At 41.4% G+C, this 24,669-nt stretch overlaps 1 protein-coding gene across 5 annotated transcripts in view; it reads right to left on the reverse strand.

Moving 5' to 3' along the window:
- Positions 1-24,669, reverse strand: part of nlgn4xa (neuroligin 4 X-linked a) — a 69,110-nt gene that overhangs the window by 24,434 nt on the left and 20,007 nt on the right. For all 5 annotated transcript variants that reach the window (XM_061067060.1, XM_061067061.1, XM_061067062.1 and 2 more), the window contains one exon: positions 22,994-23,146. In XM_061067060.1, coding sequence (XP_060923043.1) covers positions 22,994-23,146 — 153 coding nt within the window. The remainder of the gene's footprint in view (positions 1-22,993; positions 23,147-24,669) is intronic.

Consider the following 24,669-nt stretch of genomic DNA (forward strand, 5'->3'; position numbering starts at 1 on the left):
CTCAGTTTTGGTCAAGTCTTGTTTCTATTATTTCTTTTCATTCCTTCTTTTAGTACGTGTCCATCTCATTCTCTCTTTTTCTGAAAAGATGATGTATTCAAGTGTTATTATCTTGAGTCTTTTTCTTTGATCCAATGATTTCTCATTTATTCTGTCCTCATTTGATCCGCACTCCCTTTCTCCCTCCCTTCTTTCTTAATGATAAAAGACAAATGATTTTTACTCTTCCTGTCTCTGTCCTTCCTTGTGCCTTAAAACCTCTTTACCCCATTCTGTAAATTAATCTCTCTTCTATTTTGAACATTTTACCGTTTTATCCTTGAGTAAAGAGTTGGACTGCAGGGTTTTTACCTGTCGTACAGTATTCTCTCAGTGTTATTGATTCTTTATCTTGAATAAAGGATGAGAATCTTTCTTCCACAACGGTACCCTTGAGAAGTGAGGTGTAGATTCGCTGTCAACTCAACACTTTACACTTGTCATTTGGGGAAACGGCAGACAGAGAAGAAGAAAATTGGGGGGAATTTGAGGCTGCGGCAGGGACCGTGGACCTGGCAGTGAGGCTTAACAAGCTTTCAGCTCTGACCCCAGCTGTGCTCTGCCCCTCCTTGTACTCCTCTGCCGGCGCACATATGGCAGGGGTGTATGATGTGTGACAGAGCTGTCACAGGTATCAAGCCTGTGTGCGGCAAATCCACTGACTGAGCTGGGAGGAAAGGCAGGAGGGAAGCAAGTAATGTTGGACTAGAGGGGGTTAGAGGAAAGGAGATGGAGACCCCTGCTGGAGTGACAGCTTTTCCAGGTGGGGGGACAGCTGGGTGACAGTGATGGAGGGGACGCAGCGTCAACCAAACTGTCATCTCGTCCCTATAGTCAGTGCTATTCTTTGCTGTCTTGCAGACTTTCTTGTTGCTTCTAAAGTTTAAAAACCCAGGAGTGTTTGCAGATTTGTGCACTGAAGGCTGATAAAGAAGTGTGTATACATACTGGACTGTACTGTAGAGCTATTCACATATACGCATCTACAACGAAACCCCGCTACAGCACTGAACACTGGACACACGTCAGTGCTCAGGCTGGATCTGGGTCAGGAGGCATTAAATCCCCTTGTTTTTCAGCTGCCCACACACACACACACACACACTGCAACCCACTACCGTCACCTCACCACACACCATCTGTCCTTCAAAAGCTGGGCTATCAAATCCATCAGGGTCTAACAGGTCATCCTCCACAGAGACGCCAGGCGCACGTGAACTGGCCAGCTGACAATGGGGAGGAACATCATCCAACTGCAGCAAGAGACGATTCATGCTCATCGCTTGAGTTTTAGTGGCGATGTTTACAAGTATTAAATCACTCAAGAATGTTCCCTTAATGGTTTTGAATTCAGCTTAAATTTAAGTTTTTCTGTTTAGTTATAAAGTCTTACTACCCAATATGCATGAGAGAGGTGCACAACGCCGCAAGAACTTTGTCAATGTGGCAATTTGATATCTATTAAAGAGAAGAAGAAACAAGATCAATTGTTTTGTGGTATCTCTTAACACTGCAGCACAGTAGAAAACTAAATTCACAAACTTTGCTATGCCGATGTGTTATTGTCTGTTTTTTAAGTTCACAGACAATAGTATTATATTCAATGAAGGAAATTGTTTGGTAATTCAGATCCAGTCCATTAGGTGTTAGAAGTGCTAATCTATAAAAAATAGCAAAATTATAACGAGCTGCTTAGTTGCTATAGAAGTCCAATAGGAAGACAAGGAAAAGTGTGAATCATTTATGTATAAATAACTATGAGCCATTTTCTAATTTCCTAATTGTACAGTAATAACTAACAACCGTGGAAAGCCTCTGATAGTTATTATAATATATCTCATAATGATGGCCCTAGATGTTCTAATTATGAATGTGAGTTTATAATTATGAAGTTGTATCTCAAAGGTCATAATGTTGTCCCATAAATGTGATGTAGTACCTCAAATGTCTTTTTTTATGTCTTCCTATGTATATACACCCGCGTACACCCACACGCACTGAAGTGGAAAATGTGCTATGTCTATAATATTAGTCTATTATAGTGTTGTATATATATGATAGTGTGTGTGTATGTGTGTGTGTGTGTGTATGTGTGTGTGTGTGGACTGGTGGACAAATTAAAGAAGGGAAACTTCTTTAATTTGGAAAAATAAAAACTGAAGGGACGCCAGATGATATTTCCCAGGGGCACCAGTGGTCACCAAATGGTTGGACGATTTTAAAAACGTTTTGAATCACATCGACTTTGGCAGTCACCACATCTCAACCCATTTGAACATGTAAGGAAGATGTTGGGCCAACATTTATGACAGTGGCCCGGCATGTGGACTTTATATTCCCCAATTGGACAACACTGATTTTGCTCTGCCTCCCTACAGTTTGAGTTCTAGCAGCCTCTGTCATTGTGGCACAGTTTTTATTGTTTCGCACTTATTTTTGTCCTTTTGAGTTATGGGTCTAGTTGTCCTAATTTTCAGTTTTGCTTTGTGCTTCTTTGTTTCTCACTTGGATAGTCAGGGATTAGTTTCTCAGTTCGATGGCCCATGGCATAGTTGGCCCAGATCTTCCCATAGTTGTGTTCTTTTTAGCTTGGCTCTCATAGTTTGATTTAATCTTTTTTTTCTGACGTGGCATCTATCTTATCTGTTGTGGTCACTGATTGAGCCAAGTCAACTTTTGAGGTTTTGGCTGTAACACTGTTCACGTATGTGGCATACATATATTATAGAGTCTAAATGATTTACCAGGTTTATTTTCCACAAATTTCCATGTTGACTATTTCAGAGATCTGTTAAGCAATCAAATGGTAAATGGTCTATATTCATACAATGCTTTCCTAGTCCTGAGGACCACTCCAAGTGCTTTACAGTACAGGTTGGCACACATTAGTGCAGTGCATCTATGTGCAGCACTTTCTCTATGAGAAGGGGCCATTTGGGGTTCAGTATCTTGCCCAAGGACACTTCGTCAAGCGGACGGTGGAAGACTGGGATTTAACCACCAGCCTTCTGGTTAGAGGAGGTCACTAAGCACTGTAATTTAGCCCAATATAAAGCATTACAGCAACAAAATTGTTACCCTTTTTTTCAAACCTCCACCAGGAGCGTTACCTTAAAATAACCATCATGCAAATGAGGAAGGGAAACAAAGTTTAAATGAATGTTCTGAAATTAATTTGACACTATTTTTGAAGTAACAATGCAAATACAAGGCTTGCGGCAAACACCCGCCATTAATAATGCATTTTGTTAAATGTTAATTAACTGTGCTTTATATTTCGTCAACTTCATTTAAAGAAAAAGAAGGGGGGAAAAAATGGTAATTGTCACTTGTAAAATACTCCTCTAACCATATTCATTTGTTATTTAGGTTAAGTAATTAATTCATTACGATTTCAAAGATAGGTGCAGAATTGTCAGTTGATAATTAATTGACACTTCGAAACTTGTGGTAACACTCCACAAACATTGGCTAAGCAACAGAGGTTTGACTGAGGGTATGAAAAATACGTCAACGCACTTCCACCTTGAAGATTTTCACTGTGCAGATTAAAATGAAAAAACGCAATTAGAGGGAGAAGACCTGGAAGACTGAGAAAACTTTCATAAGACTGCATATTTGCAGAGGGGCAGAACATGAAATCTCTCATGTGACTGCAACGGAGCTGCAGGAAGGTTTTGTGGCGGCTGTGGCTGGGTGGTAGAGCGGTCGTCCTCCAACCAGAAGGTGGGCAGTTCGATCCCAGTCTTCCCCAAGATGCTGAACCCCCGAATTGCTAGGAATTTTATGCCCTAAGACAGTATATAATACGGGACATATAGTGCTCTCTGAGGGCCCCTGTCTGTGCTGGGCCCTCGGAATTGTCCTAACCTTACAAAGACTGACGGCACCCCTATTTGTCCCATTTCTCTGTTATGTAGGAGTAGTGGCCAACCAGCCCTTCAAACAACCACCATTTAGGACCCCCGTATAAACGAAGGACAAGACGTAATTTCCCAAATGCTTTATGAATCAAGTGCCGACTGCTGCAGGTTACTCCCGTGTCCCGTAAATGAAGTATATGAAAAACACACTCATGTTATAACGTTTTCATTGCAGGGCAGAAGTTTCTATGGGCATAGACATTATTACATTGAAAAAAACGATGTAAACACACTGACTGACTGTGTATTTTGATAAATTAATCAATCTGTCCCGTCTGTCCTTCAGTTGTCAGATGTGTCATTATAATGTTGGACAATTTCTTTTGTTAATATAATAACATCAGCTGATATTGCCCCTGTAGTAACGTTGGTTGGCTGCTGATGACGTTGCAAGTGGGTAGGGCCTTACTGGACCAGAAGTGACTTAGTGCAAGAGGTAGGGAGATTCCGTGATAAGTGTCCTGTTTATCAGAGGCTTGACTAATAGTCATCAATTGATTGCATGTATGTTCAAAGGGAACGTGCACAGATGTAGGCAGAGCTCCATACAAAGAGGCCCCATGGACCTTCTTGCTGTGAGGTAATAGGGGCACAGCCGTGCTGCACTGTATGCAAATCTGGATAATCCAGAGTTCTGCTGGAAACAGATGGTCAGACCTTCTGAATGATCTATTCTGCCTCAGCTCTAGAAAAAAAGGATAATTTGATGAAAAGGACGCATTGTTCGTTGTGAAGCATATGGCTGAAAATGTTTTAATTTAGCGCTGTTTGGAAACAGCAAGTGGCACAGTGAATATTATTTGTTGAGAAAAACATTGATTTAAATTCATGCAAGCAAACTCTGGAAGCAGATGTCATGCAGTCAGTAGGTGAAGATGGAAAGAGGCTGGTTTCCATACCAGGGCAATGACCTTAAGCAGGCCCCTAAATCCACACTTCGAGACAAAGGCCTTAGCTTTAATTTCCAAAGTATGTGGGAAGATCTTAATAATGCTTTAACTGTTGAGCAGAACAGCCTATAATACCTCAGAGCTTGAGGTGATGTGCGAAAGGCAAAAAAAGAAATCTACAAAATCAAGAACAAGTATAAAATATTACCTCATTATCTTGATGAAAAATATATTCCTCACCTTAGAAACAATGTGAGAAACATGCTTTTCCTAAAACTGCTGTTGCAGGGTAGAATTGAGACAGTAGAGGGAAATATCAACTTCATCATTTCCCTCATATGTATCCAACTGCCATCATGCCATGGGTATTTATGTATTTTTCTTGGCAGCAAGAACCTTCCATGGAGGAATGTCTCCATATTGCAGCCTTACCATTCTTGGTCAGATTGCTAGTGAATACTGTCAGGCCGACGGATTGGCCAAGTGATGGGAGTGACCATAAAAAGGAGAACTAACAGGTCTTCGAACAGTCAGGGAGAAAGAGATTGAGAGAGACACAGGAGGATGGAATGCTTTCTGCAGAAAAAGAAAATAAAGATTGTCTGGTGGGCAGAGGAAGATCAACAGAGCTCAGGGGGGAAAGGAAACAGCCGTGTTAGCTGAATTCTCAGATAAAACTTCAGTACACCCAGTGTTTTTCCAGCCAGAATCTTATGTCAAGCTCCACCATAAAATGCTTCAGTTATCCTGATGTTCAGTCTGACTTCAGAAAATCAATCAAGGGAGATGAGAAAACTGACCTCTCCTGCAGAACAAGGGGGTAAGAGAGCCGGCAGACATTCTGTTCACCCAAGCATGAGCTTGCATTCATTGGTTGTGTCGAGCCACAGAACTGTTTTAACAGCACCTGGACAGTTGTGGAACATCCAAAGCAAACAGAGGTTTCGAAGGGCTGAGTCTGACAGATTTATGTGGAGGATGAGGGAAGAGATTGGATGTAACAAACAATCAATATCAGTGATTACGCCTCAAATGACAGGGCCCAAAGACTTGTAATTTGTGCAGGCTGTGTTTGTTCAGCTCAACCAATTGTGCCCTGTCTACAGAAGTGGGTCACAAAAGCAGGAAAATTACATAAGTAATCAATAGTAAGCAAGTATACAAACATGTCCAAGCTGCCGCTAATCCTCTTTTTCAAGAGTGCCACGGCTGTTCCAGGGAGCCGCTCCTACCGGGCAGCTGACAGGGACGTAAACAGCATCTACCTACCCTGAAAAACAAAGTTTGAAATCCCTCCTGGAATTGGTCAAATATGTTTAAATAGTCGCTACAGTGCACCGACGTTCTACACTCTTTATTGCTTTGGGAAGACTGTTAAAAGTAATAAATATTCATATATATGTAACTCAAATAATGAGGTGAAGTGTCCCTTTTAGACAAGGCATCACACTGCTCTAAACACTAAATATACTCTCTCAAAACAGTCTACTAGTAGTGTTATGGACACATGTTCCACCCATTTGCCATTTTAACAAAGTCCTCAAGTATCCAACTACATGATGTACAAATCTAGAAAAGGTATACATGCTGCTTGTGATTCAAAGACTAAATCCACTGAGTCACAGCTGCCCATTAGAAGAAGTCACTAGTTACTTAATTTTAAAGTTTGCATTTAGAATCTCCACACTGGATGTTAGGCTGAGTGGGGAAAAAATGTACTTTTAAGGACGCCTCTTAATGAAGCTTAGGCTAATGTTGCCTGTTACAGTCAGATACTCAACTGGCAGGTTGCATAACGGGCAGTTTGGAATAAAAACTAACTGTGTGAGCTGTGATTAATACAAAGCTTCTCTAGTGGAGTCAAAGAATAAGAATATAAAAGTGGAAATGAGAATAATAGGTCCACTTTAATGCATTTATGTTCCAATAGTTAGCATAATGGTATAGGCTATGTAGCTTGTCTGTAGTACTTGCCCTTACCTTTTACAGCTATTTTAACATGAGTGGCTGAAATGCATTTTCACTAAGTTCTATGGCTGCTCTTGTAATTATCACACATGAATGCAGTGAAGTGTAGCGGAGTGACACCAAGGTCCTGTGGGTGCTCAGAGAGAACAGACCATCACTCATCTCAGGCAGTGAATCACAGTCATATGGGATGAATCCAGGCATTACTGGAAAGGCTATTTTTAAAACGCCAAAGTTTGCCTCCCAACTTCCCTCCTAATTTGCTCAAACACAGAGAAATAATGTGAAACTGTGAGGATATCTATTGTTTGGGACAGGTTTCCTTCCTCAGGATGATAGACAGTAGTCATGTGACGAACAAAACCCCCACTTCCACCTGGAATTAGATGATTAATTTAATAAACACATTACACATTTCTTACAAATCTTACCCAGATCATTCAAAACTCATATTTCGACCTCAGCAAGGTATTAGTTTGGATAAAAGTAAATCCAAAACCAGCGAGTCATTTGAAGAACTAAACCTTTGAAATGAGGTTAGCCTCTCGGCATTCCCACTACATGCGTGTGTGATTACCTTCCGCGACATTGACACACTCCTCATCAAAAGGCCACAGGTAAAACACAACTGATAATAAAGGAATATATCTGTAGATTCTCCAGTATTTTGAATTGCGTCCTCACACCAGAGATGCACTGTCTTTGTGGATAAGACCACCAACTGTACCTATTTCAATTGCACAATGAGATCCAATCTGAGAAGAGCATGTACTAATACCAAGTGTACTCGTACCAATCTACCCACACACAATGCTCCTTAAACCCAACTCAGTTCACAGCCGATGACTAAATCCCTTCCATGCAGCTGAGACCTCCTCCTTTAGATCACGGACGTCCTGTTGTTCCTTGTTGCCCGGAGGCGATCACCTGTCCTACTGTTACAGGTCACCGCATTCAGCTGTGATAAATGTTGAAATGAGGAAAACTGCACATCAGTCAGCTCGGCGTAAAAGCTCTTAAGAGGATGTGGTTGTGTGCGGTTTGCTTACCGCAGGGTCGGACTCAGTAGAAGAAGAAACATCGGTGTGATGTCACAGCGCTACAACACCTTTGGGGAAGGAGGTGGTAGATCCAATGTGGGTCCTACCATCTGTTAAGTTGTTTATTTTAACTATAGAAAGAAATACTGAATAAATGTGGTTGAAAAACAAGCTCAAACTAAATGTAAAGGTGTCAAGTGGAGTTTCCCAATGCACAGGCCAGTGTGTGCTCATGGGCAAGATACTGAACCTGCATTACTTGTATCTCTCTTTGTGTCTTTCTCTTTCTTTTCTTGGAACTTTTCTGCTGCCATCTGCAGGAATGTGTGTCACGTCTCTCTCACTGTCTCTCTGTTGCTCGCTTTCTCTCTGTGTCAATCTCTCTCTCTCCCTCTTCCTCTCTTTTCTTCCAGTTAACGGGGAGTTTTCTTTCTCGTCAGTAGCCTTTTGCTAGTTGTGGAAACTTAGTAAGATCTCAACCTCACTAAGTGCAGTAAAAATAGAACTGAATTGAATCACCCATAATCACATAGTAGACTAAATCTACTATTGTAATGTCAAAATGTTTTCCTTGTGCTACATCATTGGTATTCAGGTGTAACTCGACACCGAATCCAATTAATTGAAATTATGAAATTTGCAAACGGCTGTATATTTACAATCACTCAATAATTCCATTAACTGATATTGTTCCCGGTCTTTTGTATTTATTGTAAGAGGAGTTCTGTGCCTGTTTCCCAGAAGACATTGAATGATTCTGCCCTCTGGTCTGCTCCCCTGCGTTATGTGATGAGTTTATAATCATGCACTTTCATTAGAATTCAGACAGGTTAATTAGGGAGAGAAGCAGCAGCCACCGCGTCTATGCCTGCGTCTGCAGAACATCAAAGCGGCGCTGGTCCACTTGGTGGTCAGCCATCTCACTCCTCTCTTTCTTTGCCCATGAGTTGTGTTGAGCGACATCACTCTTTAATCAGCCTTGCATCTGGGGAACATTCTGCCCCACGGACATGCAAATTAGCCCACTCCTCTTGGTGGTCTGCCGCTCGGCACTTGGCACCGGAGTATTCCATCATTACATAAGATTGAATTTGTGCAGGGCCCGAGCCAAGGCAGTGCTGCTTCTCCTGTAGTCTCGCAGGAACAAAAAAAGTTTACCTCTTCACCCTCGATTCCGTTCTGGCAAGAATCTTGCTGTGTATGTGGGCTTCTAGATAGTTGGATCTGGAAAGTGATATTTTCTTTTGGCTCATGCCGTAGCCGTGGGTGTGCCCCTGGGTCACTGAACGTGGTACTTCTGGCTACATTGACCACAGCTTTCTCAATAAAGTCTTGATGGCCTGAATCCCAAGTGAATATGAGGGGTCTTGTCTGCTGTTGATGTATTCAAACTTAGCAGCGATATAGCCTGCATGCTAGGCATCAAAGAGACAACATACAGCGATTGACTGACAGCTTGTGCCTTGGACAGGCAGATCCAACTCTCTCACACCATTACACAAACCTAGGGCTTATGTGGTCCTCCGAATTGTTTCTTGACAAGACTGCGCACACCAGTGTGCCAGCAGGAGTGGGATAAAGAAATCCTTTCTATGCAGGGCATTAAGGGCTCCTGGGCATCATGAGTCGGGCCATCAGAGGCCCATAGGAGGTTCTGTAGAGCCTCCAGACTGGTTGTCGGAAGGAGAGATCTGTGGGAAACTGCAGCTTTCATCTTGCAGAAACTTTAGCCATGATGGTGGCCATTTGGGGGACAAGGCAACTCCCCCATTCGACAGCAACTTGTTTTTTGTCACACACGGTAAATCAAAACGTGCAGTTTAAACCCCATCACTGCCGCACGTTGCTGCAGAACAGTTTTTGAAATAACCGTCTCTTTCATTCTGACGCTAAAAACCTGACATTTACTGTTTATGATTTAGATCTCTGAAACATGCAGCTATTAAAATCTGTAGCAGTGTAGCTATCTGAGCTGTCTCCATTTGACATCACATTAACCGGTATCCACTGGAAGAATCTCACCAAGACGAACAAGAAGAATGATGACACCACAGTCCACTATGTCACTGTATAAGGACATGCACGGTAAGCTCACTGATCATATAAGCCCCGAGCAGTAACTCGGAGAAGGAATGTCCATCCTTCTCTCCTTCCCTTCTATCTCCATATCTCTTCTATCCTAATGCAGCATGTGACAGCGAGAAGATAAAAGAACTTCAGTAATATCCTCTGACAGCAGCTTTTACCTTTCTGCAAATGTGAGGAAGCGCTGTCTCTGATGTGCTGTGTGCCGCGGTTGAGCCTTTGTGCAGACATCTTGCTCTTCAGCCACAGCAGACATAAAGCGTGAGTCATTTGAAACAAAGCTGTCATCTCTCTTCACTGTTGTTTACTGCTTCAAATTATGGCTTTTACCTCAGTTGTCACTCACGTCCCAGGGCCTGGGCACAGTGACATATTTAACTGTGCAGAAGAACATGCTTTCAAAATAAAAATGCTAATGTGACATATCCGCTGTGATATCAGGATAATGGCTAAAATAACATTATTGAGAAAAGGGTTAACCATGCGATGAACTCAACTAGTTTGTTCTTGGGGGATTCACATGAATTTGAGAAATATATTGAAAGCCAAGCAGACAAGAGTCTATTTGAGACATAAGCAGAATGTGATTCCAGAGTAATTAGAACAAGTTATTCAAATAAAAACTGACAACACCTGCTCCATGGTCTCCAGAAACACATTTCTTTTTTTTTATGTTTTCTAATGTGATGCCTCAACAGGATCACATCACCATCAAAAATGAAACTGCTGTATGATTTGACATTTCGTTAGCTAAATATCGTGATTAATTTATGTCAAAGGGAAACAGTGTTGCATGTCAGTGGAAAACGGAAACAAACAGTTGTCCAATGCTTAAGTAAAAGTCATTCACCTGCAGAACATTAGTCAAAGAAACAGACAATAGCTGGTCTGGCCCAAAGTCTGTTGTAGTGGTTCTCTCACATCATAATGGCACTTAACACTTTCTTTGTGGGCACAGCACGTGTAAATGAGAGTGTAAAAGGGTGAAAATGTATTTGGTCACATCGATGTAGGAGACTTCTGAGTTTTCACAGCCCAACACACATTTTCCTCACTGTCTCTGCACGAAATGGCAAAAATCAAATGTAAATGAGTTTTATGGCTTGAAGGAATTGCACTGCAAGGAGGAGGAATAAGACAGTAATCGGGGTGGAGGTAGATCGATAAACAATATAGCATGCTCAAATGTAGTTTTCATCCGTTCTGCTAAACAGCGAAACTAAAATGTGCACGTCTTCCAAATCCATATATCAACGCCTCCTTTCTAGATGTACTGCACGCAGAATGGCACATATGGTCGAGGCAGTGCGTAACTGTTAGGAAATAGGAGAAAAAGAACCGTCCATACATGGTGAGCACATTAATCTCAGATGATTTACTCGCACGGTGTGAGGTGGAATTTAATAACAGTCACACAGTGTGTGACCAGCTTAAGTGTCTACTACATCAAATAGGTCAAATTATAGAATCCCCTCATAATCTGCAAAAATGAAGGGACGCAATTGATGTTATCAGTGTTTCACACACACACACGAACACACACACACGCACACATATACAGTATATATAGCTGTTTTAGTGGGATTCCTACTTATTTTTGCTGAGTCATTCTACCACTTTTGATCTGAAATCAAATACCTCAACAAAGAAACAACATTTTAAACATCAACTAGCGCCAGATCTCTGCCGATCCTCGGACTTTCCACATAGTACCCAAATAACAAATCCACGTTTCTGGTTTTGAGTGACATGACTCTTATCTGCCATGACATTTGTTTGACATATGTGCCCACATCATTTTCTTGATGATTAACATGCAAACATACAACATACAACACACAGATGTGGGAACTTAGCTCAAAGTGTAGCAGTATAGTCCTGATCTGGTTGAACGCCTGACCCCAATCTTCCTGAAGCATTTTTCCAGTGTTACCTCAACTATCCACACTTTAGGCATGCTGGTCATTTTCACAAACATAGTTTTATCGTCTGCGGCTGAGAGGTACAGCAGTCGTCCTCCAACCAGCAGGTCTGCAGTTCAATCCCAGTCTTCCCCCATCTGCATGACAAAGTGTTGTTGGCCAAGATACTGAACCCTGAATTGCCCGTCATAGACAGAAAGGGCTGCTAATAGATGCACTGTATGATTGCAATGAAATTAAATCTTGTACATATTTAATAGCTGCATGTGTTTTTACATTATATATTGAATTATATTGGTGGACCGATTCTTGGAGACCTGACGTCCACTAACCCAGACTGTGCTGGGCCATATACGAAATAGGTGGTGCATTATGCTAAACACATGGCATATGCCATTTTGAGAACATTCTGGGCATCTGTATGAATTTTTAAGATTTTCCGTTTGAGGGCAATGACCCAACTGAAATGTGGTTGGGGTGGCAAGGAGTGAGTCATGACTGCTAAGCCAATAAAGACACCAGCTCTGTCAGCTCCAGAATAACAAGTCCACTGTCCGACACATGGCTGTCGAAGATTAGAAGCTAATGCGAGAATCTTCGTGGTGATTCTCCTCCACTTAGCCACCTCTGATGTAGATGTTTTGGGAACATTTCTTTGTGTTCTCTGTCAAAGTAACCATTTGGATGAGCTATTTGCTGTTCCCTTTCATTATCCTCCAGACGTGCTGTGCTCTTTTTTAAATATGGGCAAAATGAGCACGCCATCTCCAAAGCAGTAATTGCTGAAAATTCGTTTGCAGCTTGCAATTATCTTCACTATCCTTGGCTCACAACATTTATTCAAAGGGTAGTATATCACACTCGTCGTACACTTTCTCTGAGGAAAACAGGCGAGTAGGACGGGGGGTAGTCGAGGGGTTGTTGGTGCTGCTGCCTCCATCATCTGTCATTGGAGGGTTGTCCAGGACGATTCAAAAAAACAACACAGCCTTGTATCCGGGAGATTTACTCGAGCAACTTAAAAAACAAACAAACTAGTAAACAACATCCTGCTTTAGCTCATTTGATCAGCTGTGATTGGCCACAAACAGCCGTGTCCATGTGCAGGTCAAAGCTGGCAGGGACGTCCTTCTCCTCTCAGGGCAAAACCATCTGGGCCTATTTTTCAAGCCTCTATCAAATCCCTCCAGTGCATCTGCTTCATTCTGTCGCGCAGTCTGTAGCGGCTCTGAAAAAGCTGATGCTTGAAACGGCAACATCTCCTCCGTACAACCCACCCCCCACCCCCAAGTTGTTTCAGACAGCAGAGTTTGGAGAGAGTACACGGCTTCAACATGAATATCAATATAGTTTGGTTTTTGTTTAGAATCGTAATGAAGGCTGAGCGCAGAGCTGTGACAACGCTGACCTTTAAAAGCCAGGTTTGCTTAGAAAACCGAGGCTCGGGTTATATAAGAGGAAACTTTCCGAGTTATAAGAGCAAACAGAGTGAAGTGAGAGATAGCTCCACGGTTTACCTCTCCCGCAACCAAATGAGAGGTAGTGGCTTCACAGAGGAGCGGCTGTAAAGGGATAACTCAAGATTTGAATTGCTTGAACAACGGCTCCTCCTATATGCATGCAGGAAGTTGTATAACTGTAGAATGCAAAAATGTAACTGCACGACAGCTGTTGGCAAAGGCAACAGGGTAAGAAACGCTTGAAATTGATTTTGCATGTTGCTTCTACACTGGTAGATCAGCAAAGGTTACAAAAGATCCAATCAGCAAGCGGTTGTACGTGTCTACATCATCATTTCAAAACATCTCGGTTTACGGAGCCGTGCAGTTTTCAAACGAAATGGGCTTTTTCAAACTTCTTTGTTTTAGTGCGTCTAAACCTCTAGTGTAGTTGTAACTTCTGTGAGTGGGTGCATTATCAAATTAAATCATAGTAGTGGGGATTTTGCCCGAAACTCTTCAGTGCCAGTGGCACTGGAAACATCTTTTCCCTGTTTTCTGAAGGCCCTAGACTGTTTCTGCATTTAATTTTAGCAAAATATTACCAGACCAAGTTGATGACTGTTAGATCTTTGTTTGAAACTTTAAGTGTTCTAAAATCTCTGCTTTCAAAAAAGCTGCTGCAACAGTTTAAATGATTGCTCAAAACATGTATAAAGCTGCATATAAATGTTTGACCCTCCACAATTATTTGCTTTTATCTCTGGTTTAGTTACTGTCTTTATTGAAATTTTTCCCTTTCATCCTTAATTTGCCTATAAAAGTCTAATTTCCTCGGTGTATTTTACTGCTTTGTTCTGCCTCAGCCCTTTGTGTTTTATAAAGTGCTGCATAAATAAAGGTTTGAATATAAGTATTATTGTTTGGACTCACTCTTCTTTCCCAACAAATAACACAGTGAGTTTTACAGGCGTTAGCAGTTGCATTTCAGAACTGTGGACAGAGCCAGGTTAGCTGATCCCCCTTGTGAAGCTAAGATAAACTTGATTGAGGGTCTCTCTTTAACACACAGGCAGGATATAGGTCTCCTCATCTTACTTTGAATAAAAAAAGGAAAACAGCTGTTAGTGTTGAACTTTCTTTAGGGTGATTTCCTGAATCAATGGGAAAAATACTGTCACAGGAGGGCGGACGACAAAGGGTGATGCATTGACAGCGAGTGGACGCCGCTGATTAGTCTGGAACATGGCAGTGGCACACATTGTCAAAAGCACACACCGAGCACCATTTGTCATGTTAATGACCGTTCTGCCAAGGCGACAGATGACTCTGCGCACCCTCCTCCCCTCCCCTCGGCAACGTTATGTGTGCCGGCCAAGACGAGAAGCATGTTTTGCGAGATGTCTTTTCCTTTCTCTCTCTTGCAGCACGGTCGGAGCTGCAGCTGCAGCCCTCTGCCTTTCTGTGCCACGTCAGAAGGCATCACCTCACCCTCTGACTTACGGCCGTGGTGGATATCTGCCTCTGCTGCCGCATGTTGTGAGATAGGCACGGCGATGACACATTTCCATCTTACTCCTCAAGTGTTGTTGATTACTCAGAGGGGGTGGGCTGAATAGTAATGACCTCCTCCTGGCCACGGCTGTCCTTGCATGCATGGAGGAGTCATGAAGGAGCAGGAGGAGAAGGGAGGCTGGGTACCTGACCTACAGCTAGAGAGTCCGCTATGTCAAATTAGAATAAATCACAGTGAAACAGAACAAAACAACGGGAATCAGACAGAAAAGAGAGACTAGAGGGGATATAGAGGGTAAGTGAGGATAGATATTTGACTTAAAGACAGTTTCACTTGCTTTTAGGCTTTGTATTAAGCCTATAAAGAGGCCCTGGATGTCTGTTCTAAATGGAGATAATACCAATGCTAATCTTCTGACTGAGTAATATGGTAAACACCATCACATCACAGTGTCATACTGTTCCTCTCAAGCTGCTACAGTGAGGAGTGTTTCCACATTTAGGTCTTCGGTTCGTGGTTTTGTTGTACTATACATTTGATACAGTATATATACATTTGGTTTCACATTGCAGTTTTACAAGCAGACTAAAGAGCTGCTGTCATCACATATGAGTCTCTACTCTACTATTACATTATAATTGCAATGGCATTATTGCAGGCAGCACGGCTCATAGAGTTACGATCAAATCTCCTCCTCTCTGCCTGCACCTGCTGTGGTTAATTTTCACTCCTCCCTGTTATTTTTCTCTTTGTCCTTATAGTTAAGCAGGTGATGGATATGAAAAAATTCAGAAAGATCTAATGTCAATTTGAACTGGACCGAGACCACGTCTTTTGTTCTGATCAATTTTTTTTATTTGTTCGAGGCTGTGGTCAAGCACCGATTTAACATCTTTGTGATCGTGATGGCATCTGATAATGGATTATGATTACAACTACAAAGCTTTGTTGCATACTTTAAACATTGCTGCACCTCCCTGTTAAGTCAGGCATTGCATTCTCTTATGAATGTTTTAAATATTGTTATTTTGTCGATGTTACACGCGTCGTCTATTCAACTTTTGTCCATCCTGGGAGAGGGATCTTTTGCATGCGGCTCTCTCTATGAAGCTTAAGCGTTTCTCCTCCTCTCTGTCTCTCTCTCTCTCTCACCCACTGGTTTTGTAGCAAATAGAAAGCAAAGCAGCAGCACGTCTCCATCAGGCAGCCATCACTAGTCATCTCACGTCTCGCCACAATGGGCAGTAGGGGGTTAGGAGAGAAAATGGAGAGTGTCATGTGCCTGTGACAGATCCCAGTGCGCTGTAATGAAGCTCACCGTCACTCTGGCTCACGTGACAGCTTCCTGAGGCCAGATGGCACTCCGTCTTATCCAAGAGAGCTCATCCTGGCATCTCCAGTACCTCATTCGCTGGAACCAAAATTTGTCCTCACTAATAGTCCACTGCAGCTCTGGTGCAAACTGCAACCTGTGGGCCCTGAAGAGAGAACCTAGATCATGGCCTAGTTGATGTACAATCCTGCAATCTTAATGACTGCCCCCGAATGTGTTGTGCCTTGAAGGGTCAGTCTAATGTCTGCTTGTGCCCCGGCCTCCGGCCTGTCAGGAAGGTATCTTTGGTGATAAATCATGCACTTTCTCTGCCAATGTTTTCTGTTTCCTACTTGTAGTGAGACGACATTCACCACTAACTGTTGGTCTCAGCTGCAAGAGGCACCAGTAGGTTGCAGCAAGGCAAGTGTAAAATAAAATATTAAGCCAGAGCATTCCCGAAACTATATGGCATGCTGGCATGACAGGCTGGGGTGAGTGGGGTGGCCGGATCAACCTGATGGTTATTAGAGTCACTCCCTACTGCCTGAGTGTTGCTTAATAATTGTTAAGAAACACTCACACACACACTGATGCATAATAAATGATAATCTGGGTCAGTGTTAATTTCGTTGACGATAACGATAACGAAAAATATTCGTCAACGCCCCTTTTCCCATGACTAAGACGAGACGAAGACGTAACGAAATGGATCTTTGAAAATAAAAACTATGACGAAATCTATTTAAATTTTCGTTAACGAGACGAGACGAAACGAAAATGTTGGCGGTTGACTAAGTCACAACAATTTTTAAAAACATAATCGTATCAGGCCGTCATGAAGTACCCGGAGCGGAGAGTGTGTGTGTCTGTGTGTGTGTGTGTGTCTGTCAGACAGCGCACCGGTCCCGAGGCTCCGCCCCCGCGCACTCGCTCAGAGAGACAGAGATCAGAGATCGTTCACATGAAGCAGGCGCTCACTGACTCACCGGCTGCTTCTTAACTATGGAAACAGTGAAAACACAGAGTTCCTCTGGTCTCAGCTGCTCTGAGATCAGCGCCGCAGCTTCTGGATCAGAGCAGAGGCTGCAGTTGGTTTCTACCGAGCTTCAGTTTCCTCCTCCGGTCTGATCTGCTTTCACTTTTTGTTTTCACATTTCGCCAACGGCAACTAAAATATATAGGCTGCAGCTATATGTTTTTATTTATTTCAAAATAGGGTACTTCTTATTTCATACATTTCCCACAAATATGGGGATGACTCAAATAACCCTACATAGTTCTGCGTTTAATTTATTTCAAAGTAGGCCTACACTTGCCTGTGTATTTTCTTCTCCTCTTCATAAGCATTTGGTGTTTCCCTTTGTTGTAACAGGTAAAAATAAATAAAATGTCAACAGTTTTCTTTATTGTTGTTCTATAATTTCATAAATGCAATAATCTACAGATTAGTATAGTATAACTTTATATAACATTTTATCAGCTTTGTTATCAAATATGTTTTGCGGCTCCAGACAAATTTTATTTGGGGGAAGAGGGGGCAAAATGGCTCTTTTGATAGTAAAGGTTGCCGACCCTTGCTATAGACCTATAGGAGGGACATCTAATGGACAACATTAGATGTCTAGACTAGTACGCAGTTGTAGACACAACACAAGGGGTCCCTGGACCTGAGAAGGGAAGATAAGGAGTTTAATGTGGCTATTAAATGTGACTAAAACTAGACTAAAATGTAATTTGTTTTCGTCGACTAAAACTAGACTAAAATGTTATTTGTTTTCGTCGACTAAAACTAGACTAAAACTAAGAAGGATAAAAATGACTGAAACTATACTAAAACTAATATGCATTTTCGTCAAAAGACTAAGACTAAATCAAAAATAGCTGCCAAAATTAACACTGATCTGGGTACACAGATGTGTGCAACATGGTTAAAAATATCACTGTATTGCCATCAAGGAATCCTTTGGCACAAATATTCACTTGGACTCAAGGATTAACTCACTCAATCTTGGTAGCCAGAGGTCAAAAGTCACTTTGGCCTCACAAAGTATGTTAATGTATTTCAGGAACAAGATATCTTAAGATCAGCTTTAGGGAATGTCTTAAAATCTGGCACACTTGGACTCAAGGCTGACCTGATTAAAATATGGTGATCCAAGGTCAAAAGGTCAAGTTCAATGTGACCTCACAAATGCCTTTCTTTGCCGAGTGAGTGTGATATTTCCGGAACACTTTGAGGGAGTTCCTTGACATTGGCACACATATTCACTTGAAGTTAGATTTCATTTTGATAGCCAAAGGCTAAGGTCACGGTTGCCTCACAAAGTATGATAATAATTTCTCTTGATTGAATGTTTGGAAACCGCTAGCTGATTGGGTCTTTACGTCACAACGTAGCTTTCCCTGATTGGTCGAGCTCCTATCAAATGATCCTCTTCTGGAGAGAAAACAACCCGAATTAGCCTTGGCTACCAATTTAGAACACAATATGGATAATCAATTACAAGCATTCCCGACCTCTGTTCTCTTGTCTTTGTTAACAGGTCTGCATTTTAAAATGTTACAACTTCATACATGCGTGGGAGACTAGCTATTATTCAATTTATCTGCGAGAATTCCCAAAATAATAATAAAATGCTTCCTGTAAACACCAGCCTGCACATGCCCAGAGTGAACTGGTTTCTAGGTGAGTCACTGTTGAGATTAAAACGGAAGCAGATCCTTGTGCCCAACAGGGTGTGTGAGGTGCGAGCGGTGAAGGGTGATGAGTGTCTAATGGCTTCTCTCACTCCACTCACACCCTTTTTCTTTATCTGCCCCTCAAGCTCACCATCCCTTCGCACAAGATGTCTGCCTCAGCTCAGCGTCACACTGTTCACACACTCCCTGCACCAGACAGCTTTGCACATTCGCACCTTTCCAGCAGCAGCTGGAGGTATCTGTTTGAATCCTTTGAACCACAAAGCCATGGCAATTAGTGAGGTGAGGGGACTGCTGCTTCCGGACATTTAGAAGACATTCAGCTGTGTCCTTTTTCACTTTTATTCCAGCTTTTGCAAACACCACCGTTAAAAATAATATATACAATCCTTATTTCCATCGGTTAATGGGGAAGAAAGCATCCAAAACATGATCAGGTCAGGCTGGAACAGAGATCAATAAAGATATTTAATTGCATCAGTTCCAGATTCAAGTTTGATGCAATACTTCAAGTTATGGACCCATGCTGCATCTAGCTGCATGATTGGTCTCCAATGCTACTTACCTTCAATATAAACCTCACCAAGAAAAATCAGAAAAGAAGAGGAAAGTATGCCATCTCTTTTAGTAAAAAGTTAGTCAGCAGAGTAACTCTTGATGGCCAAGGTTTCTCTGTTTTGACAAATAAAAACCTTGGTTGCTGGCCTATGCATAAGCTAACTCGGGGAATTGCTTCCACTTGTCATGAAGATCGCCAACTACATAGTTGTCAACTGTGCAGATTTATAAATAACAAGTGCAGTGCCCATTCTAAACATGTCTGTTTGGAGGGGTTTGTGTATTGGACGTTGTGTGCAGAGCTTTTTATAAAAAAGTCGATGATGCAGAGTGAACTTAGAATACTGCAGGCATCCGCAATGAAGATTATATAGTCAATGTTCAATTCTCTGAATTAATAGTGGAACTAATCTCTTATTGTTTGGCTTTATAATAGCTTAAAATATCTGGGGTCAATCCCTTCCTATTGTTTCCTTTGTATTTTAACAGCGTAAATCACTTACAACATTTATATTTTATTACATTATATATATATATATATATATATATATATATATATATTAACGTCTTCTTTTATCAAGTTCCTTTTAATATAGATTTGTATATACTATTTTTAAAGGTTTTTTAATATAGTATTTTTAAGGTCTTTAATGACTTATTTTAATATGGGTCAATGCCTTTGTATAACATTGTGTCTGAATGGTTCTAAATAAATGAACTTGCTTTGTTATCCGTGCAAATTCAAGATTTGTACTGTTTACTTTACCTCTACTATTCTTACTTGAAAACTACAAGTCCTGCAGCTGTTTTACATTAAAAGGTTTCCACCAGGGAGCCAGTGGGATACTTTTATTGTCAAGTCGAGGATGTGGAGTGTATTTGTGACCGAGCTAGCAGAACTTAGCTGGCTGTGCAGTTGTTGAAATAAAAATCTGTCCCCAAAACAACATATGGACAAACTCAGCAGTGTTTATCCAGCTTATTGCTTTTAAACATAGCAGGCATGGAGTGATTGACATATTCGGGTGCCCTGGGGCAAACATTTACAGTTTGCCCCCCATTGACCCATCTGCTCACATTTATTTACAAATATGCAGCATTCGCAGCACCACAGAGAGTCAAACTGAAACCTGAACTCCCTGGTTCGGTTCCAAAGGTGAATAAATCCTTATTCAGAATGCCACCATTATTTGAATTTATCCTAGATATTGAATATATATATACGTTTCCGGAACACAGAGCCGCTCTAAATATTGCATTTGCTGGCATAATACATTATAAAAGGCAAGTCAGTTAGTAGGTTTAGGGGCTAGTATATGTTTGATACTGTACTTGCAGTTACAGTCCAGCATCTGTGGGTTTGTATGCATGTTTGTTAAGAGTTTTGCATTAATGCCTCTAATTTTGATCATGATAAATTATATTCTAAAACTTGAAAAGGGGCCAAGATTGAATTTAGAGGAAAACCCTGTGTTTCCGCACGCTCACTGCTATTTTAACTTACAGTCTTTCAGTTGTGTTACTTTCTGTGACTCCAATGAGAGCATCATTATATTCCAGTAAAACATCAAAATGACATCTCAATTTCTACAGTCACAATGGTTTTCTGTGTGTTCCTCTCCCCTTCCTCTCTTGTCTCTATCCGTATTCTCATCTACATTCCCTCTCTCTCCTCTTCTCTTTTTCTTCCCTCTCTGCAGTGCACACTTTTTCCAGAACACCTTCTCCCCCCCCCCCCCCCTGGCTCTCAGGCAACTAAATATAGGGACTGGTGCAGACAGCTCGGCCTTATAACGAATGGTAAGCAGAACAGAGCAGTGTCGGTGTTTGGGTGAACTGTGGCTCCAACAGATAGTGAACCACATGCCAACAATAAAGAGTGCTTTACCTAAATAAGTGTGACAATGCTTTTGCGCTATAAATCACGGCTAAATCTCTAAAATTACCGCGAAATATGCTCAGATGAGTACACATGGTATCTAAGTGGTAACAAGACTAATAATACTGGCATATAACTGGACGGTGTAAGAACTCATATCCCATATGAAGCAAAAGAGATTAATGTGAAATCTACAGAGCAGCACACACTGCATGTAGTTAAAGTCGGTTTGCAGGGGGCTGTTCTCTCGGCCCACTTCAGAAGCTTTTTATAAACAGCCTATGGTCCAGAGTGGAGTTAGAAAACTTTGCAGCACTTCCTCTATCACACATCACTCACGCAGTGCCGGCACAGCCGTAAGGGGCAATTTGGGGTTCAGTGTCCAAGGACACTTCAGCTATGGTTAGTGGACAACCCGCTCTACCTCCTGAGCCACAGCTGCAAGATGTTTGCCTATAGCTATTAAAAATAATTGATAGAGCTGTGATTAGAAAAAGACAAATACTATTTTGCATATAGCTTTCCATTTTGAATAACTTCTTCAGAATTCTCACTGTCTTCACTCTTAAGACATGTATGGGACATTTCTCAATGAGAGTAGCAATACATTCAAGTGAACTCAACTGCATCAGCTGCATATGATCATTAATATAGCATAATATTGATGCAAACCAGTTCATCATGTAAATTTGTTCGTTTTTGTTGAACATCACGTGAAGTCCCTAATTAGGACTCAGAGGGGAGAGTTTATGAAGATTTATTAGATTCATAAGAACTAAGCAAACATCTTTATTTGCAGTTGATATTTCAATTAAGAGTTTCAAAAGGGGAAAAGGGCTCCAGGTATACCCCCATCTGGAGGGACATTTTCAAATTACTTCCTTCCAAAGCTTGACGTTATCGGCCTCCTCTCAGACTCCAACATTTTCTCCGGCGCCAGACATTTAGAGCCTGACCCTTTATGTCAGAGTCTAGATAAAGTATCCCTGTGTGAGCCAGAAACTACTTTCATCTCACAGACAGGAACAAAGTAAGATGCACATCACTCGGGTGCAGATTCCAGCTTGGATCACTCTTCCCAGCACCAAATTGTTCAGCCTTATTGATGTTTTGCTGCAGAATGATTCAAGTAACTGAATAGGGCAGTGATGTAAGAGTATTTCTTTTAATTTGCATGTACTTATCTTATGCTGTGTGGGCCATCTAAGGCTGCACTAAAACACAACTATCTGTTAAGAATGCAGAAAAAATGCTAAGTGCCTCCTACACTGTGGTTCGCAGCTGATTGGCATTGGCAGAACGGAACACATGATAGCTGGAAGTGATGAAACCCCACACACGCAATCAAGGATGAGAATCATCCACCACATATCTTTGCATAAGTGTGTATGAGAGTGTGAAGGGATTGACCTGGTTGATTTTCTTCGCTATAAATACGAATAACATCTGAAAACCATGTAAACATACACACCATTAAAGCAATCAGATATTGAAAACATGTATTTAACAAAAGTCTAAGAGGAGCTTGACTGCTACCCTCACTGCATGTACGCCCCAAACTACAATGGAAACGTCGTAGCTTTCAAAGACCAGAGCAGCCAGCTGGTGAAACGCTGGGAGCCAATTAGCCATTAAATCAATCACTAAATCAATAACTCATGTTCTGATTCAATTAGCCTTTCCCCAAAGTAATTAAAGCCCCCCGATTGGAGGACTCACCCAGAACTCCGAGCCGGTAGTTTATTGTGATGACGATGACATTCCCGTAGCTGGCCAGGATGCTGCCGTCGATCATGTTGCCGGTTCCCTCCATGTAGGAGCCACCGTGGATGTAAACCATGACAGGCTTCAATCCGTTCTCATCATGGATATCTGCAAAGAAAAAGCAACAAGAATATATAAAAGGTTGCCTTAATGCATCAAGCCTTTATTTTTGTATTCATACTATATTCAGTGTTTGGAAACAGATAGCAGAAAGACATCAGTGAAGTTTTCTTTTATTATATCAGAGGTTAGTATTTCAATTTCCGTTACTTTATGAGGAAAGTTGAATGTGTGAACCTCATAACGTCATGCAGAGGAGGTAATAATGAAAAAGGACAAAAGAGTGACATGCATACATTTCCAAAGCAAATGAAATGCAAAGCGACTATCCCATATCCTTAGGCTTAATGAGTGCAATTCAATAAACTGCTTCTGTGTTCAAGCATGTGACCCCACAAACCGTCACTCATTGTAACAATCTAGATATAGAGTAGTTTGAATAAGTCTGGCTCTCCATATAAACATGTGTGTACATAAGAGGGGTGACAAATCGAAATGGAGGCACTTCATACACCATAGTAAATGCAAAGGTGAACTGTTGAACCAAATGAGAGGATAATTAAAATACAAAATTGCAGTTAAAAGAGTAGTGGTCAGACTGGGGTCATTCTCTATGATAAACACTTAGTTTTGGTACTGAACTCTTGGTCTAATACCCTTGAATTATATTTCGCCATTAATGGAAATACCTGTTGAAGGATAAACTTTCTAACTTTGACACCCTCAGCGGGTAGATAGATAGATAGATAGATAGATAGATAGATAGATAGATCGATAGATAGATAGATAGATAGATAGATAGATAACTTTATAATACGTTAACTTGTATAGGGGAAATTGAAATATCCTATTCGATATCCCACCACTTACTGAGACCAAAGTCTCTAACATAAAACATTTGGAATGGCTCTTGCCTTTCCCTTGATGCTGTAATCAACAATCCAACACTATCAATGTCTGCACAACAGGGAAATTAGCGTGACCTTTTTTGAATGTCGGTGATCATTTTACAGTAGTGCATATAAGACACAGAAGATGGGTTGCTGGGGTTGGAGTTGAAGTCTGATATTCTCCACCAGATCCTGATGAGAGCATTATGGCTTTAACCTTACAATAGCTACATCTCTCCTCTCCCTCCTCCATTCGTTCTTTGTCTCATGCTCAGTTAACACTGCAATTATGCCAGATGAATACCTTGTTTATGAGGCTCTCCAGTTGTGATTAAGCTTGGTGATTAGTACATTTGTAGGTGGTAATTATAAATTAAGACTAGGTCCTTAGCATGCAAGGAGATGGAAGGAAGAGATAAAAATCCTCCCAACAAGCAGGGTTAATATCAGCCTGCAGTATCTTCCCCATCTGCAGATCAGCTAGCGTTAACATGAAATCCTCTGGCTGTGTCGAAACAGGCAATCTGATGCATAAGTAACGTTTGTGAACATATTTCTTTCAGTTCACGAAAGAAAAATGCAAGAAAGAAAAAAAAAAAGAGTAGCACTGCTGTCCTCACACGGCCCAGCGTGTCTCAGATCTCCTGCACTACAGTAAGCTTTGGTTGCCTGGAACCAACA

This window comes from Limanda limanda, chromosome 23, assembly GCF_963576545.1.
Source record: "Limanda limanda chromosome 23, fLimLim1.1, whole genome shotgun sequence".
Lineage (NCBI taxonomy): Eukaryota > Metazoa > Chordata > Actinopteri > Pleuronectiformes > Pleuronectidae > Limanda > Limanda limanda.